General features: G+C 46.1%; 1 protein-coding gene across 1 annotated transcript in view; it reads left to right on the top strand.

Moving 5' to 3' along the window:
- TMCC1 (transmembrane and coiled-coil domain family 1) overlaps positions 1-21312 on the top strand; it is a 467271-nt gene that overhangs the window by 174306 nt on the left and 271653 nt on the right. Inside the window, exon 3 of the mRNA XM_078661694.1 lies at positions 7801-8504. Coding sequence (XP_078517820.1) covers positions 7941-8504 — 564 coding nt within the window. The 5' untranslated portion in view covers positions 7801-7940. The remainder of the gene's footprint in view (positions 1-7800; positions 8505-21312) is intronic.

Genomic DNA, 21312 nt, shown 5'->3' with positions numbered 1-21312 from the left:
ACAAGCTGCACCCATAAACTTGACAACTATTTGGTTTTCATCTGCAAAAAAAAAAAGATTAAACTCAAAAGACTGAATATGGTTTGCCAGTGGAATTCCATAAAAGTTAAATAATACCGACAGACTTGAGCTTTGGAGGACGTCACGTAGGCGGGGTCTAACAGATTTGAAAGGCTCTGTTTGACAAGGAGCATCAGAGAGCCAAGCAGGGGCTCCATCATTTATCTCAGATCAGACGATCTACTTGGATTTTCATGAGTCACTGTGTCGAATACGCCCAAAAGATGGAATAAGATCAGGGCAGAAGGTGCATTGGATTCTGCTGACGGATGTGGGTCATCCAAAGCAAATAGAACTGCCAGCTCTGTGCTCCACCCAGTGCAACAACCCCTCTGGGTAGAATGGAGAAGGTTGTTGGTTACTACAAACGTAGCTGCTGAAAGACCGCTTTCTTAAATAATTTAGCTAAATACAGAAGCGGAGTAAAGTTTGCCAAATTGACCAGATCAAGGGAGGGCTTTTGTAAAAAAAAAATTCAAGCTTTACGAATTCAGGGACCTGTCCAGAAAGTCATTAATAATTAATCATGGCCTCCTCAACTCCAGTAGCACATAGTGTGTGTAGTTTCGGAGGCAGTGAGTCCAGGGGTGGATCGGAGATCCATACGGTTTGCTAAAAGAAACTATTGTAGTAAAATCGTTGGCACTTAGAGGGTGAAAACAAGAAAGCACATAGAAGTATGCCACAGAGCAGCAGCGGAATAGACAGCTGGGGAACAGTAGGTATCTCATAGAGAGGCCCAACTACAAGAAATCTTTATTCTAAAATAACATCTGCAGTGTGGTTACATTTATGCCCTGAATTCAGAGGACCTGCCTAACTGTATTCTGTTTGTACTGTGAAAGTTGTATTAACAATATGTTTGGCTATGGGCAACTCTCTCAGCAAGGAAGTCCTTTCTGTGTGACATTGTATTTTGATGTTGGGTCTTTCATTTTTGCATGTAAGAATATTTGTCCGTCCCTATTCAGTGTCCTGTGCAGTGAAGAGTCTTGCATCATCTCTCATATCGAAGCCTTTACTGCTCTCCATAAGACTTGACGCAACATAATCAAAACAGTCGTGAAAGGATTGCAGGTGGTCCATAAAGCTGTGGCGAGGTTGGTACTTAAACTGCCTAGCGGCTCCTCCTCGGCCGCAGCATTCAAACTCTTCACTGGCTACCTGTCCATAAGAGGATTCTTTTTAAAATCTTGACCATCGCCTACAAAGCCATTAGAACAACTGGACCAGAATATCGAAGATCTAGAATTAAGCCATACACTACCCAAAGTACTCTGCGGTCATCCTCTGAGAATTTGATAACAGTCTCCAATTTCAAATTGAAATCCAGGGGAGGAAAGACTATGACGGTCCTAGGAACCAAAGTCTGGAACGTCCTGCCCACTCAGCTGAGACGCACACTAACGGAAGCTACTTTTAGGAAGCTTTTAAAAACCTGGATTTTCGCTACCCCAGATCATACAGTTTTCTCTTTTATTTAAGCTCCACTCCTTAGTTGTCCCCCCTTCTGTGAAACCTTTCAGATATCCTTTCTCCGCAAAAGCACCAAGATCCTCCTCGGAGTGAACGGTGCGCTATACACAAACCGCTCATTCATTCAATCCTTCATGGTCTGATTCTTTTTTTAAGGTAAAAAGGTCTGCTAGATGTATTATAACTAGTTTTTCTCTTTTGGTTATCTGTACTTAATTGTGTCCATCCTCCATAAGTTTGTTGGGAGTGCTATGAGGCCTAGCAAGAGGGTTAGCATCACCATTGAGTGTATTTCCGATGAATGGATATCTGTCAGTATAGTATAGGATAGGACGATTAAATACACACCTCAGTACATCATAGGAAATGTGTTTCAAATGCATCAGCACCCTCTCCGTATATACAGAAAAACTGGGAAGTAAATCCACGTTCTGCACGTTGTCAATAATGCACAAAACCACAGAAAATCCTAAATGCACCAAAACTCCAACACTGATGGAGCAGCTATTTGGTTCCTACCCAGCCCCTTTCCCTCTTCTTTGCTCTTTCAAGGAGATGCATTGATCATTGTCATACGTTTTGTAAATTCTACTCTCTGGCTAGACTATAATTATAGTTTGTTTTATATAGCGTTCCCTCCGGCAGTTTTTTACGTTTCATTTCACATTAATTAATGGGTGTTACTATTACCCAATTTAATTGCGTTCCTGATGACAGTGAAAATTGTTGTTAGGAAGCCTTGTGTCTCAGTAGTATACCTATTGCTCTTATTCCATGAATTCTGAACCAACAACATCCTTTAAAGCAAGCGCTAGGGACTGCCTTTGCTATTTGTAAAGTCATGGATTAAAAAGAGGTGAAGCTAATGACGTAGCAGAGGGGCGTGTTCGCATCGCCTGCCATCACACATGCTCGAACTGTTGAGACATCACTTCTCGTTTATCCATAAGGTGGCATAGGTTTTGAGGAACCTTCGCATGACGAGAGGCTGTGAACAGGGCCGGCTTTAGGGTGGTGCGACTGGTGCAGCCGTACAGGGCGATGACCTGGATAGGGGGCGCTGGCATTAGGTGGGGATGCTATGTGTAGCAATAACTTAAGATTTAAAAGCACCTGCTGCAGAGTTCCTTGTATCCAGATTTCTGGCAGCAATAAAAATGTCAAGATAACTTTTGTGATGAATGTACCTGCTAGTGAAAGATCATTGTATTGCCTAGCGGCAGTTTTGACTCGCCATAACCTCTTCGATGCTGATGATGGAACCGCTCCGTCATCAGCCGCGGTGGCGCTGTGCTGATGACGGAGCGGTTCCGTCATGGCCCGCCCGATGTGCCTGCGCGGCGCTGATTTCGTGCCTGCGCGGCGCGTTCTATTGAGCGGGTGGGGCCATGACGGAACCGCTCCGTCATCAGCACAGCTCACCCGAGGCTGGTGACGAAGCAGTTCCGTCACCAGCGTGTGAGCGCCGCGCGCCCCCCACCCCCTTAGCGCTGCGGCTGTTTAGCCACCGCTGCGAAGGTGTTAAAGTAGCACAGAGGGTTAATATGCCTGCTGCAAAGAACAGGTCTGTATTTAAAGTGGATAGCTGAGTCGATTAATAAAGCCAGCCTTCACCAATGCTTAAAAACAAATGAGATGTATGTAAGGGGGGGCTAAAAAAGATTGTCGTGCCACAAGCACTAAAGCCGGCCCTGGCCGTGAATTTTTATAATTATGCAGATGTTAATGGTAATTTGCCCTCTGCGCCCAAAAGTTTACATCTGGGCAGTTCCTCTGTGTTCGCCTGTTTCCCAGGAAGGACGACTCTCTGTACAGATTCAGCCAAGTCAGTTTCTGCCTGCTCGGATCAGGAAGTGGAGGGAAATCTCTTAACTTTAAAGGCTGCTCAAGGACGGACTGTTAACAGGCTGGTCTGCTGACTCCACATCTTGGAAGCCCCTTCCGGCCACTCGGCTGTCTTGGACTGTGAATGTTGTGTGTCTCCACCAGTCACTAGTTGAAGCTCGGCTCTTGGGTGCCCTTAAATACTCCGTGTAAACTGTACTTGAATGGCCCGGCTCCAGGCCGCCGCCTCCACCTCCCTGGTGAAGCTGCAGCCACGGCGAGCCGCCCTGCCCCTTTCATTAGCTCTTCCGAGTGCTGCACAAACATTTTAATAACCTCTCCTGGGGTGAGCGAGGCGCACACAGAACCATTCACTCTCTGCCGGGACAACCTTGGAGCTGGGTGAGCACTGAAAGGTAGAGGCCCCTAGTCCAGCTGTAGCCGGCTCGGCTCTGGGAAGCTGCATTACTGTTTGCCTTCAGTCTAGGCGGTGGGATAGTTGGTTTCATTTTAAGGAACTACTCCCTTGTCACGATCTTTATATTTTGACACCTACAATTTCCTCCTTTAAACTGTGAAGCTGTAGTATGTTTGAACCACAACTTTTTGGAAGCAGCACTTAGGTTGTGCAATTACATTTTTTACAAAAATGAAAAAATTCAGATGGTAAAATCAGAATTGATGTGAGATCGGAAAGTATTTTTCTCCTACTGAATATGTTCCTGCAGATCTACAAAGTGATTAAAAAAAATATGAAAATAACACAGTTTTCAGCTTCAAAGTATGGACAAGTCCCAAAATGGAGAGACGGTGCATGTGCAATTTTGTCAAATGCAGTGCGCGCAACGAAATTAGTTTTATTTATTTGTTTGTGTACTTACCTCTGTGCGGCCGTATTCTGGAGTTTGCTACACCCCAACCTGCCCCTCCCCCCGTCAGCGCCCTGCAGCAGTCACACCACGGGCCGCTACTGCCGGAAAGGCATTTTGGCTGTTTAGTCCTACAGGTCTTTTTGGTCTGAGTCCCTCCACAGACTTAACCTCCTCTATGCTCATGATGAGCTCAGCTCGTCATGAGGCACAGTGCAGCTGCACACATGAAGCTGAGCTCGTCACGGCTGTTGCACGCTGGGATAATTACCCCACTGTGACGAACGTTCGAAAAACGGGTGTGGTTGTGACGAGCTCCGCTCGTCATGAGTACAGCTGCACTGTGCCTCATGACGAGCTGAGCTCGTCACAAGCACAGCGGCGCCGCACGCGGCCCACCTCCCCCCCGCACAGCGGGGGGGAAGCACCCCGCAGCGAAGGGGTTAACACAGGAGGAGGTAGTGCTTTAGTATATATTCTGTTGGTAAGGTATCTGCGGTTAGAAGTATCCATCAGAAAAACAAGCTACTTGCCTTCAGTAATGCACTGTCTGTGGGAACTCACTGCAGATTCCTCACTGCTCTCCTACCTCCTTGTTCTGTGAAATAGTCCCTTTTTTTGTATTTAAAAAGGTCCCAAAGTAAAGGTCCACACACTGACCCGAACAATTATTGGGCTTGGCGTCTGAGGGCGTGGACAGTGTCCCAAAAGAAACAGACGTCCGCATGCTTGGGTGGCACCTATATGTGACACCAGCCATCCTATCCAGAGTGGAACCACTCAACTCTGTCAAATAGCACACATGGGCTATGCTGAATAATATTCCAGATCCAGTTTGGCATCTGTGGATATTCTACAGGTGCAGAGCGTGCAGTTGCATATAGTAGCCACCAGAAAGAGAGTTACATAAGTAACTTATTCTTAAATTACTATCGAACAAAACAGTCTGGGGATAAAGGTCAGCCTTGGGTCTCTGGTACATTTTTCTTATAGGACCAGGGGTCCTTACTCCCATGGTTCGAGGCAAAAAACTCACACAGAAACCTCATGCACCCTCTAGATTTCTATTCTGTCCCATCTTTAGGCCAAAAGCACTGCAGAGGCTCAAGCGAACGATGACAACACTGAAAGTGGAGCAAACTGCAGCTGGCACAGAGCCCCGAAATTCACACTCCTTGCAGGTGGGCTACTAGTGGACTCTCTCTCCTTTTTGAGCGCCCATAACTTCTCCTGAACTACTGTATCGAGAATTGAAAGGAACACCGTCAGCCAGTTCTCCTGCTGTCTGAGCTAAACAGCTTGAGTCCCTCTTTAATTCTTTTGTCTTTTAAAGTGTTCTTTGCCTAATAGATGTGGTGGTAGATCACAGTGAGCCAGGAGGAATGCAGCTAGGGCTCGGGCCCTAGTTGGCCCCACCTTGGTAATGCCTCTGATTTCAAGAGAGCTTCCTGCTTGTACTCAGATGTATCAATGTTAAGCCGTAGTGACATTTCACGGACTAAGCCAAATTAATTAGTTGTTTAGCTGCTAAAGAAGAGGAAAGAAAGTAGGTATGTTTAGGAGTGCAGAATGAGTTGCCCCTATGCACCCTGATTACTAAAAGAAACAAATTGGAGCAATTACTCTATTGATTGCAGTTTACAGTGCCTAGAGCATAGATTATATTGACTCCGAACTAACAATTCGCCACCCGGAGCTCAGTTGAGTCATGCATGGCTGGTTGGATAGCAGAAGCTTGCAACAATTCATAATTCTGCCTATGATTAGTCTGGTCTGTGCTCTGTAGCCCACAGTTTTATGGAATGTTAAACGTAGCACATTTTAGGTGCACTCCGCCTTTTGCGGCCATTGTGTGTCATGTATGGGAAGTGATACAAAGAACCACAACTTAACCTTTGCTTTTTAAACTACTTTAGCACCATTCTCAGATTTTTTTTTTCCAAGCTGAAACACGTTCATGTTGAAAACACAATATGAAGTGTAACACAGCCAACCCTACCCCACTTATCATGGCCAGAACCAATCAATCCCCTTTCTGCAAAGTAAGAAAATGAGAACTTCACAATAGCCTTATAGAGTACTGCAGAGGGCTATTCCATTTGTTAAGGGCCGTGGACCAGAGTTATAGGACTAAGTGGGAAGCAAGGGCCTATAACGAGTAGAGGGCTTTTAAGAACCATAGTAAGCTGAGGCAGAAGGGCTATAAGGCTACCAACGTTACACCCACTGAGGGTAGAATGTTCTACATTAAAAAGTGAGGAACAAAAAGACAAACATTGGAGTGTTGGAGCAGAAGGCTTATACCAGCCATTTTAAGCTCCGAGCCACTCCATGGTCTTTATTGGAGCTTCCAATGTTCCTGTGTTCTAATATGAAAAGCCAATCTATTTCCCAGCAAATACTATGGCAATGCAGGATTTAAAAAAATCAATACATTTGTAGTAGCTCATCTGTATGTGGCCAGAATATACCCACATGTGTACATTAGCTAGATATCCCCTGCCTGACGTCAGCTTTTGATAAAGAAGTAGAGTATCAAGAATTAAATCTAAACCTGGTTGTGCCAAGCAGATCTGGAATATATAACCAATAGGTCATCATGTAAGAGCCATTGTTCCCTACTGAACAAGGTACACTCGCTTGCAACATGTGATCAACTTCAGTACCCAATAAAGAGTAAGATGCTGGCGCAGAAATAATTTAAATCTCTTTCCAATACAAGAATTAAAGTGAAGATGGCAGCAGATACCACTTCTTAGGAAGCTGTGGCATTTCTGTTCGGTAAGTATAGAAATACGTGCATATAGTATGTGTTCTGCAGGGGTTTTTATGTAAAGTAAACAATGGAATCGAGCCTTCCAACCTTGGTGAACTGTGATGAGAGTTCAAAAAGTTTATGAATTCCAAAAAGTAAGATATATGTAGCTCTAGATCAGTTCTTAAGTTTGTTGATGATTTAAAAAAAAATGTTTAATTGTTTTTTTTTGTTTTTATGAAATGCTTTTGTTTTAAACTTAAAAAAAACGTATTACCAAATAAAAAAAACAAAGAAAATGTGTTAGCCAGGCTTTGCAATGCACACACTTCAAAAACGGGCAATACTTGCCGTACTGATTGAAAAACATGTTCGGAAACCACAGATAAATGTTATCCAAAGATAGGCTTTGTAAAGTTATCGGGTATTCTCACCCTTGACCCCAGTTTGTTACTTTAAGAAGTAAAGAAATGTGGTAGAAATGCTCCTTCTCTTACTGACAACATAAAAAGCGAGTGTAGATAGCACGGTCAGGGGACGGGCTTTAGCTTGTGTGTTCACCTGGAAGAATTTTTCAGTGAACAATTGGATTAGAATGGTTTTTAAGAGCAGACTGAGCTTGTGGCCTTTCTTTGTGTCATTATATTGACTCACTATCAGGGTGTGGGCGTGCACACCCAAGCTGCATTGCTGTAGTTTTGTAACCTGGCTTTACGTCAGTGCAGCATGAATAATACAAGTGAGTATCTAGCTCTTTGCTACCTGTATAACCTGCCTGGTATTTTAATGTTGCCTTTCTTCTCTTGTAAACTTTAGATAAAGATGTGGATTCTTACGGAGCACTTGGATGCCAGGTCCTTGCATGGGTAGTCGGCTGATACCTCCCGCGTGCCTTTGGAAAGGATCTCGCCATCAGTATTTATGCCTCTTTCCCATGCCGTGCTGGGTGTCCGCTGATGGAGCCGTCTGGCAATGACCAAGCCTACGATGATCCAGACAGCCGAGCCACCGATCCAGAGGCCAGGAAGCCACCTGAGGCCGACCAGAAACTGTCCAAGATCACATACAATGCTATGGAAAACATTAACGTGATTGGCCAAGGCATCAAGCAGCTCTTCCAACACCAACGCCGGAGGTCATCCGTGTCTCCCCATGATGTCCAGCAAACGCAGGCTGAACCCGAACAAGAGCCAGAAGACCAAAACCCTGCAGCGGCCGCTGATGCAGATGGTGTGTCCCAAAATTGTACTCAACCCACGGCACTGAACCGTGTGCTGCTGCAGATCCGAGCACCACCGAAGGTGAAGAGAGCAAGCACAAGCCTGCACAACCGGCGGGGTAAGACGGACGGCCAGAAAGGGAGCCCCCAGATCAACAGGAAGTATTCGCAGGATGTGGTGAGCCTATTGTATGTTTCGGGACGGCCCAGGTCTTCTTCCACCACAGATGCTCCCAGTAGCCTGTCTTGCCTGGAAATCAGTAACAGCCCCTACATATCAGGCGAGGAGTCAACAGATCGGGTAAGAAAAGTACTATCCTTGGCAAGATCTATTGTGCCATTTCCATGCATTACAAACTGCTTATCTGGTGTTTGCGGTATTATAGCTGCTGCTCATCTTCGGTATGTGTTCGATTGTGGTGATTCTAGTAGTGTTTTCTTAGTAGAGTACGTGGCGTTGGATCTCACAGCTCCCTTCCTCTTGTAGGTGTGCTCTTCCCTAGGATTTATGGCTTCTAGTAGTAGTTGCTGTATATAGTACTGGACCGAAGCCTTTATGACCAGAAATGGAAACCCGGTACAACATAAGAATTAGCACAAAGATTCGGCGGGACCCCTTTCTTCCAGCTTCCCCTTTCTCTCCATCTGTGAGAATCTGTATATGACACACTTGCCATTATGAATTCAAAAACGGAATCTTTTCAAATTGAAAATCAATTGTATTCTAGTGTACCCATTAGTTTAGTGAAGCGGTCAGCAGTAGTGAAGACGGCACAGTGAACAAGGGTGAAAGTGTAGTGAACTACAGACAGACACACAAACACACACACACTCTCTCTATCTCTCTCTCTCTCTCTCTCTCTCTCTCTCTCTCTCTCTCTCTCTCACTCACACTCACTCACTCTCAATCCCTCGTTCCCTGTTTAGGCATGGTTATAAGTCCAATCTGCATATTGTTCATTAATTATTAAGATTTTTCAAAAGGACTGCCTCTGAGATAGTGTCATTACATCGACGCAACCAATGAGTTAAGCGGTTCCCCTCAGGGCAAAAATGCTATCTTTCACATAAACCTCAATGATGAGGTCAGTGCCATCTCATATAGAGGCTGCCATAGTTCTAGGAAAGGTAGATGGGCCACCCAGTGAGTACCAGCCCAAAATGAGTGTCAACTTGCTCAACAGCCTGGATTAATTGTCCAGGTCTCGTATCCCCAGATCACCACATCTGTGTTTATAGCTTCAGTGATTCGTTCCCCCATCCGGGAGAGTAGGAGGGTTAATTCATCTAGATGTTCGAATCTTCACAAGTTGAGATTTTTCTTTTACAAAGTAAAAATTAAACACATCTAGAACTGTCCTTTTGCTCCTTCCCTCTTGCCTGATCGTGATGACCACGGGCCCTCCTGATCAGTCATGTCAGAGGCTGCCAAGAGATCTAGAAGGACTACTTAAAAGGTGCTACTGGTAACAGAATTGTGAAGGGATTTTGAATTGTATTTAATTACATTAGTTAATTTCAAGTTCAAGAAGTCTTTATTCGATTAGTTCATCATAAAAGACATTAAAATACAATATATACATATAAAAACAGTTAAAACACATATTAAATCATTGACAAGCTAATCAGCTTCTTGTACAAATATACAAACTTTACAAATGGACACGTGGACAACCATACATCAACAGGTTACAGGATACTAGGCAGTCACCATTTAATTGTTTTTAATGAACCTGCTTCTAAGCACCCATGCCCACCCGAGAAATTTAGCAACCCCCACAACAATGAGGGGATCCAAGTTGGTTTTTAGCAGTCTAGTTGCTTCTACAGCCAATCTGGTTCCTAGCTGTCTACATACAGGTTTAAGCCATTTGGCTCTGGGGGCAGAGTATAAAGGGCACACATACAACAAATGGTCCAGGCTTTCCCTAATACCTTGACAGTTGGGACAAAAACCCGACCTTTCTGATCCCCATTTTTTAGTAAACTCCCCAATGGGAAGTGAACCGCATCTAAGTTGGAAAAATAGTTTGCGGTCCAAGGGTTTAGTTATAGTGTCCCAAAACCCCTCTAACTTTGGTATGTCCTTGTGTACAATGAACAGTCCAGTAAGGCTGCTCGGGTTTGTTTCCATATACATATTGTGGGTCACCCAGTCCCAATAACATTTTTTAAGATCCTTTTTGGAAGGAAAATTGGCTGACTCAGGCGAGGACCACAGATCACCATAACCCAAGGATAATAGGGTAGTCTTGAGGTCTCTGAACCATCCAATATTTGAGGCTCCAGGGCTATTTTTAACCTCCAGACAGGCTTCTGCATAGTAATGGAGTTCTGGCGTTGTCCACAGACGGCGCCAGAAAGTAAGAGGACGAAGTCTTGCTTGGTCTTCCACCGGGTGACACCCTAGGTCATAAAGGAGGGGAATTGTTGGAGTCGACTGTGGGAGACCTGTGGACAATCTTAGAAATTTGTTTTGGGCATGTTTTAATGAATCCAAATTACTGCCACCCCATAGTTCCGCACCATATAGGATCGCTGAAAGAACCTTACCACCATAGATCTTAATAAGCGGAGACATTGGCCTCGTAAATGACCCTTTGTGTTCTTTGATCAGTGCTCCGCCCAGCTGTTTCTGTTTCATGGTCATGAGCTCAATCTGGTGGGTCCAACTCAAGGTGTCGCTGAAGGTGACACCCAGGTAGGTGAAAGGTTTTGTTTGCTCCAGGGGGATATCCCCCATGGTGACCCTGGCATTTATTTGCTTACGCCCCCTTAAAACCATAAATTTGGTTTTGGAGACATTCACCTCCAGCTCATGATCGCTGCAGTTAATTCTAAACACACACTATGAAACATCAGCACGTTCCCAACATACCGGAAAGCTATTTCATTGTAAAATGTCGCTGCCCTACATGAGCAAGGCTGTGACATGGTCATCCATACACACATTTGTCAGGAATTACTGCGGGACATTCAGGGGAGAAAAAAGCAGCAGTAGGACAGATAAGAATAAGAAATATGATTCCTGTCATTCAGGTTTCATGCCCTGACGGTGGGAAACACTACTTTACAAGTGATGTAATGCTTGTGGATCAATAGTATTTTAACGCTTTGAAAGCAACCACTGATTTGCTGTAGCCACGTTTTTGTGCCTTGGGACTTTGTAGATGTACATGCAAGCTGCCTGCTTCTCCTGTGAAGAGAAGGAGCAGCAAGCGAGTTTGTTATTGCAAATTTAAATATGGTGCATCGCTGCCTTATACTTTGTAAGATGTCATAACATATTCATTGACGATGCTTTTCTACACTGGGAGACATCATAGAGTCCTTGTCACACATGTTTATTGTCGATACTCATGGTGATAGTATTTAATGTGCTGTTCCAAGCTCAGCCACCTGGTGAATAGCATAGCATGTGAAGCGATAAAAGCTTCAGGCCTCCAAACTCTCGTTACTGTGAGTGGCTTGTTTCCTCTTGCTCCGCCTTACCACTGCTTCCCTCGCCACCCCGTGTTTCCCTGTCCCTGTCCCCCTGCCCCTCCATCATGTCCGCCTGTGCCCTTCCCCTTTTGCCTAAGCTCATGCTCCTCTATTCATGCAAACATTGCAAAGTCTTTCTTCCTTTTCTCTTTCCTTCTCAATGATAGCGAATCTTTGCACCGTCGCTTCACTGCAGACTCACCGTTTGCAGCTGTGTATTGGCCTTGAGCCTTTGAGGTTTATTTTATTTTATTGTTTTTTTTCTTTTGTGTTTAAATGGAGCAGCTGTGCCATGGGCGTGTCTGTAGGTAATGGCAATAGTGCTTCAGATGTTCACGGAGTGAGTGCTTTAAAATGTCTAGTTTGGTAGGACCCTACAGAGACCCAGGCTCTGTCGGAGGGAAAGTGAGTGAACAGGACAAATAAAATAATTACTGGAGACACTAAATCTTAAGGCATCGCACCACAGAGTGCTCCAGAATCTCACATTACAGCTAGAGGAGGTACTTTAATAAGTCTTCTCTTCTACACCAATGTTGACTCCAGCTAACGACGCTAGTTGAGTGTCCAATTCAGTGGTTTTGGAGTCTCTGGTTCTAATGGTGTCTTTAGAAGAAAGAGCTCTCTCTCTCCGTTGTCTCAGCCGTGATGCACCTGATTGTCAATCCCTCGCCCACGTACTCTACATTTTGTGCTTTTGGGACTGGACGTGTTTTTGAAATCATTAACCATGGAAACCCCTATGTTTAGGAATGTCCACCCTTTAAAATGTCTGGCCACCCCAGTTGTATACCTTTTCCTTATTTACATATGGGACTCCTGTTGGCCGAAGGCACTATATTGTCATTTCTGGAAACTGAGGGCGTTTTTTTCAGCTGCAAAACATACAGCACGTGTAATGGCGGCGGAAATATACCTCTAAAGCACAGAAATACCACGTGGGGAAAAAAGTTTGGCTCACTCAAATTAGGTACGGATTTAAGGTAATGAAGGTGCATATATAAACCAGGTGCAGCACCAATCCACCTGTCCCTCCGACTAAAGCCTTTTCCAGCAGGCCTCCGTGGACCAGAGAGTGGGTCGTGCATCAGCCTTGCACTCATCCCTCTGACGCCTCGAACAGGCCTGGCGCAGGCAGCAGCACGTGCCTGTATTTCACACACACTCTTCAACACACATGTTCAAACAGACTCTAGGGCCAGTGATGGCCGTGAGCCAGGTTTCTGCCCTCAGGGTTACTCTAGGCCGGAGCCTGCAATCCCACCAGGGCAGGACGAAACCAGATCTGTGCAAAAGAGCATCTAATTCAAAGGAGAAGCGAGGCGATGACGGACCGTCCAGTTTTAGCATCATCAGTGTCATGTCAACACAGCTGCTCCAGCAGAGGAGAATACACGGGGCCACACGTGTACGACTGGAGATTGAAATCACGATGAGACAGTGGTAGTGCTTTAAATGGGCGGGTATTGTCCTGTACTAAGTACCTGCACTTCCACTTGAATAGTAGAGTGCCTGCACTTCCCAGCTCTGCTGCAATCTATCTAATGGGAGAGTACCAGCACTTCTCAGGAGCAAACAGGAACTCTAAATAGTGAGTACCAGCACTTCATTATTTCAATTGAAGGCACTGGAAAGGGGCACAATGGACCGCCTGAACCTGCTGCCCCTAGGGGGTGCTTGAACTCAAGTCAGAAACTGCTGCGTCTGCAGTATTGATCTTTAAGACTCGCAGCTCAGTTGTTCAGGTCGGAAGCATTTTTATGTCCATATACGAATGTGCCTTGTACAGTAAACCGCGACCCTTGAGAGCGTCCAGGTGGAGCCGGACAGTTTGCTCAGGTACTCCGTTCCGCTGTTAAGAGTAGGATCCTGCAGAGTCTGCTCGTTTCCAAGGTGAACCTATGGCTCCTGCCGCCTTTTGCTTCTTCGGCCACTAATAGGACATCTGGGATCGGTCCAGCACATTGATTTTGCAACAGCCGGTCTTTAATGGTTCCTCTTCAAGACTTGTGCTGGGAACAAGGACACATGAGGCTTTGGTAGGGCGGGCTGGCAGAGTGGGCTGTAACCCAGGGGCTGGATACAAAGCGAGTATGACAGCTTATATATAGTTCAGCAAAATTATTTCTGGCCTAAGATAAACAAATTTGTTTGAGCAGTTATAGAAAACGTGTGCTGGCATCTTGACCGACGGGACAAAGTTTTACCCAGAATGGATGGTGATTAGGTTTTGGGGGGTTGGCTGATTGCATGAAAGCACCAGCTGCCATATTTCCTCTGATATAGGCTAGATTACAAGAGATAGAGAGACAATTACGGCTTGTTTGTATGTGAAAGAACGCTACAATCTAGTTCTATATAGGCCGGTACCTGAATCAGAGTCAAGCTTCTATCAGAGAAGGGTGGAAGTCCTGTTGATATATGGTGGCAGATGATTGGGCAGATAATGGCCAATTAAAGCCATGAAAATCTATGTACAAGTTTTCTTTATTTCTTTCTTTGAGTCTCTGCACTCTATAAATCAGCAAAGCAGAATAATTGGGTGAAAGGACATTCTCCAAGGCCTCTTTGTGTGCTTCTAGTCAGGGGAGGGTCTCGATACAGAGCAGATCTGACATCACATTCATGAGTTGCCTCCCACCCTTTAAATCTTGAAGAGCCTGGAGAGAGACGAGGATTATCAGATCACAAGTTTCTGTGTAAAGCCAGAGATAGTTTTGCTCTGAAAATACCTGGCGCTGTTACCAGCCAGATACAACTAGGTGACCAGCGAGATACGATTAGGTGAGGCACGCCATTTGGAACTTGAATTTTTCTTAAAAATGGAACCAGCAAACTCTTCCAGAGACAGGAACGATTTGTTTCAATCCAACAATAAGTGGTGGTTCTGCATTTTCAACATCGAACAGATAATAAACTGGTAGTCTTGGAAGCCAAAACAAAGGGTGTTAATATAGCATAATATAGATTTATCTGAGAAGACGGCTACAAATTAGTGAAGATTGTTAGGCAATGTAGGGAAAATGGAAAGATCGGTTTACTTATGTGAAATTTCTTAAGTGTGCAAGTTCTGAGGCAGTCTGAGAGCTTGCCTTATTTAACAGGCAATGGACAATGTGTCCATGAAGTGTAGATGCGATATAGTGATCTGTTAATGCAGCCTTTTATACTGTTATGCTTTTTTTCTGTAAAAGAGTATTTCTAAGCCTATTCGGGGGCATGCTCTTGTTTGAAGGAAGGAGGTGCAGTATTTGTTGTTAATATGGGTCCTTCATAGGTTTGTTGAACTATATATAAACAGTAAACTAATAGTTTTTATGAGTAAGCAGAGAGAAAAAAAAGTGTCCTGGTAGATTGGTTTGTGAACCTTTTTCGAGGATATTTATGAGGCCACATATCTTGAGAAAGGATGCACATTCACACTGATCTCTCTCCACAATCTGGGACTGATGAGTGTATGCCAGGTCTGGTGGTGAAAAACACTTACAACGCAACTTTTACAACGTAGTGCCTTTACAACGCGGTATTTACAACACAAACCATTACAACGCATTGCGCTGGGGGGGCGCTCTAGGATATGGAATAGATTTAATTTACTATCCAACACCTTCCCTACTATCCACAGGGACTGGAGTTGGAATAGTAAATTAAACTATTCACTATCCAGCGCCCCAAAGCACTATGCGTTGTAATGGTACGCGTTGTAAAACTCACGTTGTAAAAGCATGCGATGTAAAAGCATGCGTTGTAATGTCATACATCCGGTCTGGTGGCTCAGTAGACTAATGCGTCCACCGCAGGGGCCTGTGTTCGACCTCATGGTCACAGGTTCAAATCCCGGTGGGTCCACTCAGCCTTTCATACACTTGAGGTCGATGAAATGAATACCATTGAGTTGGGTAACACTAAACATCTGTTCTTCAGCACCAAAATGCCTCAGAGTCAACATGCGCTTTACAAATACACATGTTATGCCTAAATGTTCATTCAGTTTTAATCTCATCGATGCCAGCTCTGATGATTACATTGTCCATTGTGGTACACAATCCCGAGAAGTGTGCTGGGGGCTATAGATCAATGTATAGTTAGCGTTGGTAATGGTAGTAGTACTCAAAACCCTCACCTTCTTTATGATTCTTGAGATAATTTTACACGTTTGATGTAGTTTAGTAATCTACTTATTCGCTCCATTTTGTGTACAGTTCAGGCTACTGCAGAAGAAAATAGTCACAGGTCGTTTTTCTCAGGTTTTCACTGTTGGAGGAGAAGGAAAAATGCCCACCAGAATACAGGATCAGGGGTGGAAAACCATATAGTGAAAAGGAACTACGTGTGTTGCAATATCCAGCCCCAACTTGAGGGAAAGGAAAAAGGGAGCAAGGGGAGAAGTCAAGGGGGGTGGGGATATTGAATTTACATGGTTAAGCACAAGGGGGACAAAGGCATGTGTTTATCTTAAGCCCATGAATTGTGTGGTGCATATTTTTTTTCACCGTTTCTTCATGTAGATAATGGGAAAGTCACAAGACTTGGTGCTTTCGTGAGCTGTACTTCTGATGTGTTATATCCAGAAGGATGTAACTGTCCAGCTGCTGTTGACCTTATGATAGTTAAGTTAAGGTACATATCTGAGCCTTTGTCTGAAGGTGTATGTGTAGTTCCACTTCCTCATGGGACCTACTGCTTTGACGTCTTTGACGTTTTTATTTTCTAACATATTTTGCCTCCTCCCACTAATCATTTTGGCTCTCCTATCCTCCTTTCCCATAATCTACCTCTTCTCACACCTTCCCCTCACTTTTTCTTGCCCTTCTCTCTCCCCTCTGTTCCTCACCTTCTTTCTACATCTCTAGTATATTATTCCTATCCTCTACATTATCCTTTCTACCTCCCATTTGTGATCATCATTGTTCTACTCTAATTAGAGTTGCTTCTTCTCCCACTTGTTTCTTAATTATTTACACAAGGGAAGCTTGATGCATCGATTGTGGTTTGCGGCAGAAACCTATATGGTCTAGCTAGTAGTTATTTTACAGAAATGACCTCAGGGAGTTGTCTTGTTGCAAGTCTATTTACTCATTTGTTCCATTCCATAGACACTGTTTCAATATATAGCTTATACAATCCATGCTTATTTTTATGCATTATTTGTTTCACAGTATCCTGGTAACGTGATCGGCCACTAATTGCATCATTGACCCACATAAACTGTCAGGGGACTGGCTGTATTTAGGTCTCGCCTACACAGCGCATGTGCTGTCTCTTTGAAACCTTTTGTTTTTTAACAGTAGCTCAAGGCTGCCCATTGCGGAGTGAACAGCTGCCTTAGACTTCCTTCTTCATGTGTTTGTCCCTCCCCTGGATCATGAACACATAACTTTTGTCCTTCCACTGCTTACGACACCACTTTATCTTTGTCCTGAAGCACTCTACGAGGATGCATGTTTTAGACCTGCTTGCCTTGTTTACTTGTGTTCCTTCCACCCACTGACCATCCACTGTCCGTTTGCTTTCCCCAGCTACTCGCGACCACCCTCCATTGTAAGTTTGCAGCAGCCCCTCCCCTGCACCCGCCGTTGTTTGTGGGCTTGCTCCCAGCCTCTCCCACCCTGTTTTGTTGTCCATGTCACCCTTGACTCGTCTTCCCCCTCTCCGTGTCACCTCATGCCCCCTCCCTCCTTGCATGTTGCCTCCTGCTACCCTCCCTCTTTGTTGCCTCCTACACTCTTTCAGTGTTGCCCCCACTCCCTCCCTAGATGTTGCCTCCAACCCACATTAACACAGTCAGCGTCTTCCTGTTCTGTACAGGCATGAATGCTGCTGTTATGCATGGCTCTCATAGAGAGCTGCTCGCTAGAACGGCTGTATTATTATTCTAGTCATTTTCTGCTATGACGTGGCAATGGTGGGTAACAACTTCTTAACCCTTTTTGATACATCATAAAGGAACTCTGTGCTGCTCTGGTTGTGCTCTCGGAAAGCTTGTCAGAGGCGTGCTGGAAAGCAGGGAGCACAGCTTTCTTTAGGAGTAGAAGGAAGACAAGGCGCAAAGAGTGATCGATGAGTGTGGGTTTCAGGAGGCCATTTATTTTTTTATTTGGGGCAGGGAGGAGATTATTTTACATATGGCTCCCCATGGCTCCTCTCCCCATGCCTAGCAGATGAATTTTGGGGCCATACATAACAAAATTATGGATGGGTAAAAAATGAATTACAGGAATGTTTTTGTTTTTCCTAAGCAAAATAGAGGGGTCGGGAGTGTGTCAGGTGAGGAAGTCCAAGAAGCCAGTATTTAGTTTTTCAAATGAATCTTTATTTTCAATCAGTTAATTCTCACAGAATAGGTGATCTTACGGTCAGCCAACGCGTTTCGTTCTCATGATGAGAACTTTGTCATGGCTCAGTAGGCGAGTATCTTTTCTTTGAAGTTAAAGGGAAACATTGAGAATGATCGCACTCCACAGATATAATGGGTCCAATGTAGTAGCCTAGGTCCAGTGTGACCTCTCGTGTCGAAATAAAAAAAGCGATCCTCATTTAATTTTTCAGAGCTAATTGGATGCTTCAAGAAGAGAAGTAGGATACTATTCAGTCTAGTACCATACCGAACAACTCGCTCCATTCTGAGAGGCGATTTAGATTATCTTGTTGTCCAACATTTTGTATACAGCTGGTAGGTTTAGGAGGATTAGCTCTGTGTGTTGAGTGACATGGCAGTCAGTATGTCAGTAGGCCTCCGCCCATATTAAAGATTAGAAGCCAGAAGATTTGTGAGTGTGGCAAATTCTACGAGTCTTCATGTATTTAAATAGTTTGGCCACGTCACTCTTGATTGTTATGCTTAGCAACTGTAGGCCAAAAATTGGGCAGTAGTTTGGGGTCAGCTGAACTTTTTTTTTTCTTCAATAAAATATTTCAGGAGTGAGGGAAGCACTCTATGGTTTTGGGGGGTTGGCACTGTTTCATGAGAGAAGGGGATGTTAATCACTTCTCAGATGTATGGGTAAGCAGTGATCTCCTAATTCTGTAGTAGGGGATCTCTGTGTATAGTCATAATCTAGTGAATAGTCCCGCCCATGTGCGTGGACCCCGGAGCAATCAAAAATAATCTCTTACAGTGTCAAAAAATGCAGAAATGCATAGACACTTAAGAGAGAATTTAAAGACAGACAATGCAGCCAAAAAGGCTACACTGTCCAGTACTTCAACTAGAAATTCCACCACAAAATCCACAAAACAGCAAAGCCTGTACAGATTTCCCCTGCTTAACAGCAAAATCCCTCAGGAATGATAGAGAGAAGAACCTGGACAGACAAGCCCCATAGGCTGCCATTATGTGGCTTAAATAGGATACTGTGCCTTTAAGGAACCTTCCAGAACCTTCTCCCAGTATCCCAGAATGCATAGCAGGTCCAACTTAGTTTGTTCTTTTTTCCGGCTCCTGCAAGCAGGACCCTGGAGCATTGAGCTCTCCCTTTTCAAGGGTTTTGTTGGTGTTTTTACACTAAATTCGATTTTTGGTGCTTTTAAAGTACTTTAGTGACTTTCTTCTTGGGTTCCTGCACTTCTTTATTGTCCATAATGCCAGCGTTATTTGACAAATGCCCGGAGTGCTCCAGGAAGAAGGCCAAGTCAGACCCCCATGAGGTCTGTATCCTCTGCCTTCCCTCTTCCCACATCCCTGAGGACTGTGTGATCTGTAGAGGCTTCTCTGGAAGGACCCTGAAGGACAGGAGAAAAATCAGACTTCAGGGACTTGAAGAAAGAAGATTAAAGGCACGAGGTGGGTCAGGAGGGGCTCCTTCTGCCCATGCTGAGGCCTCTGGGGGGGCTCCCCAGGGGCAGGAAGTCCAGCCCGCGCCCAAGATCTCCGTCTGGGTCAGTTGCGATGACCACGACGTCGAGAGGGAGGTCCACGGCCAGTTCCCGGTCTCCCCAGGGCTCTGGGTTGAGAAAACGTCGACGTCGAGGGACGTGTTCCGGCTGCCGTCGAAGCCGGTGTCGATCTCCTCGTCGTCGGCGTCGAGTGGTCGACATCGGAGGACCCGGCGTCTGCGCTCGCCGTCGAGGCGACACCGCCGTTCGCCGTCAAGGACATCGTCGTCGAGGGGATCCTCGTCGTCGAGACCGCCGTCGAGACGGGAGAAGTCTCCGGCGCTGAAGACGTCGACGTCGAGACATTCAACGTCTAGACGTTCCAAGAGGTCGACGTCGAGACGATCCAAGAGGTCGACGTCGAGACGTACGAAGAGGTCGAGGTCGCCGTCGAGGCACCATCGCCCGTCGTCGAGATTCCGTGGCTCGTCCATCTGGTCGGGGTCGACGTCGAGGCGTCGACACCGTTCGACGTCGAGGAGTGAGAAACGGTCGACGCCGAAGGGCCGCTCGACGTCTAGGGACCCAGGCTCGCCGTCTGGGCACCGATCTTCGGCGTCTGGAGGTCGAAAAGACAGGCCCAGGACTGTGGGGGGCTCCCCACAATCCGGACGGGATGATGGCTCGCCGGGAACGGCGTATTCCGAGGTATATACCCCGAAGAAGCCTTCAGCGCCTCCTTCTCTGCCTCCTTTACCAAGGGGTCCGCCTCCGAAGGCTCCGAACCCCCCTTTGCCTGCTCGACCGGCTCCGCAGGCCCCGCTTCCAGTGACTCCCCCACCCCCGGTTCCACCGCGGGCGGTGTCGATGCCCAAGTTTCCGCCGCCGCCGAAGAAGACTCCTAAATCGAAGCCGAAGCCTCGGACTCCGGAACCGGGGAGGCCGACGGACCGTCCCAGGCCCAAGAGATCGAGGTCTCGCTCGGGGAGACGGGACAAGTCTAGGAGTGGACGCGGATCTTCATCGAGATCCAGGCATCGCCATAGGAGGCGTCGGTCCAGGTCTCGCTCATCTGGGACCCGTTCTTATTCGCCCACGCTGTCTGATTCGCCGGAGACTAGGGTGTCCCCGATAGACGATATCGGCACATTCCAAGAGGTTCTCCTGCGCGGAGCGGCGAAGTTGGGGATCAAAGTTGAAGCGCCTACACCTTCGACTTCTGTCATCTTTGAGACGTTACACAAGAAACACATGTCTCGCCCCCTACTGCCTTTGGTGCCGGGGCTCCTCGAGCCGGCTGAACAGCTTTTCCTGACGCCGGCGGTTGTGAAGTCTGCGCCTTTCAGGCTCCTCAAGAAATACAGAGCTCCGGACTCGGACCCAGCCTTCTTGAGAAAGGACCCGGCGCCGGATTCGGTCATTGTGACGGCGGCCCGGAAGCTTCATGCCACCTCCCCTGCATCCACGGTGCCTCCGGACAAGGAGAGCCGCTGGATCGACTCTGCTGGGCGAAAAGCGTGTGGTACATCCTCCTCGTCAATGAAGGCTGCCAGTGACTCGGCGTTGTTGGGACGATACGACCGTGCACTGTGGGACTCAATGGAGCAGTTTGCGGACCTCGTTCCTCGAGACCGCAAAGAGGACTTCATGGAGATCGTCCAGGAGGGGATGCTGGTCTCTAACCAGGCCATTAGCGCCGCGGCGGATATCTCCTTGCTGTCTGCGCACGGATACTGCCACGGGATTAACCAGAGGCGCCATGCTTGGCTCCGGTTGACGTCTCTTAAGCCAGAAGCACAACAGCGTGTGGC

This window comes from Lissotriton helveticus, chromosome 9, assembly GCF_964261635.1.
Source record: "Lissotriton helveticus chromosome 9, aLisHel1.1, whole genome shotgun sequence".
NCBI classification, from domain to species: Eukaryota; Metazoa; Chordata; class Amphibia; order Caudata; family Salamandridae; genus Lissotriton; species Lissotriton helveticus.
The sequence above is the reverse complement of the archived record's forward strand: the minus strand, read 5'-3'. Positions and strand labels throughout refer to the sequence as shown.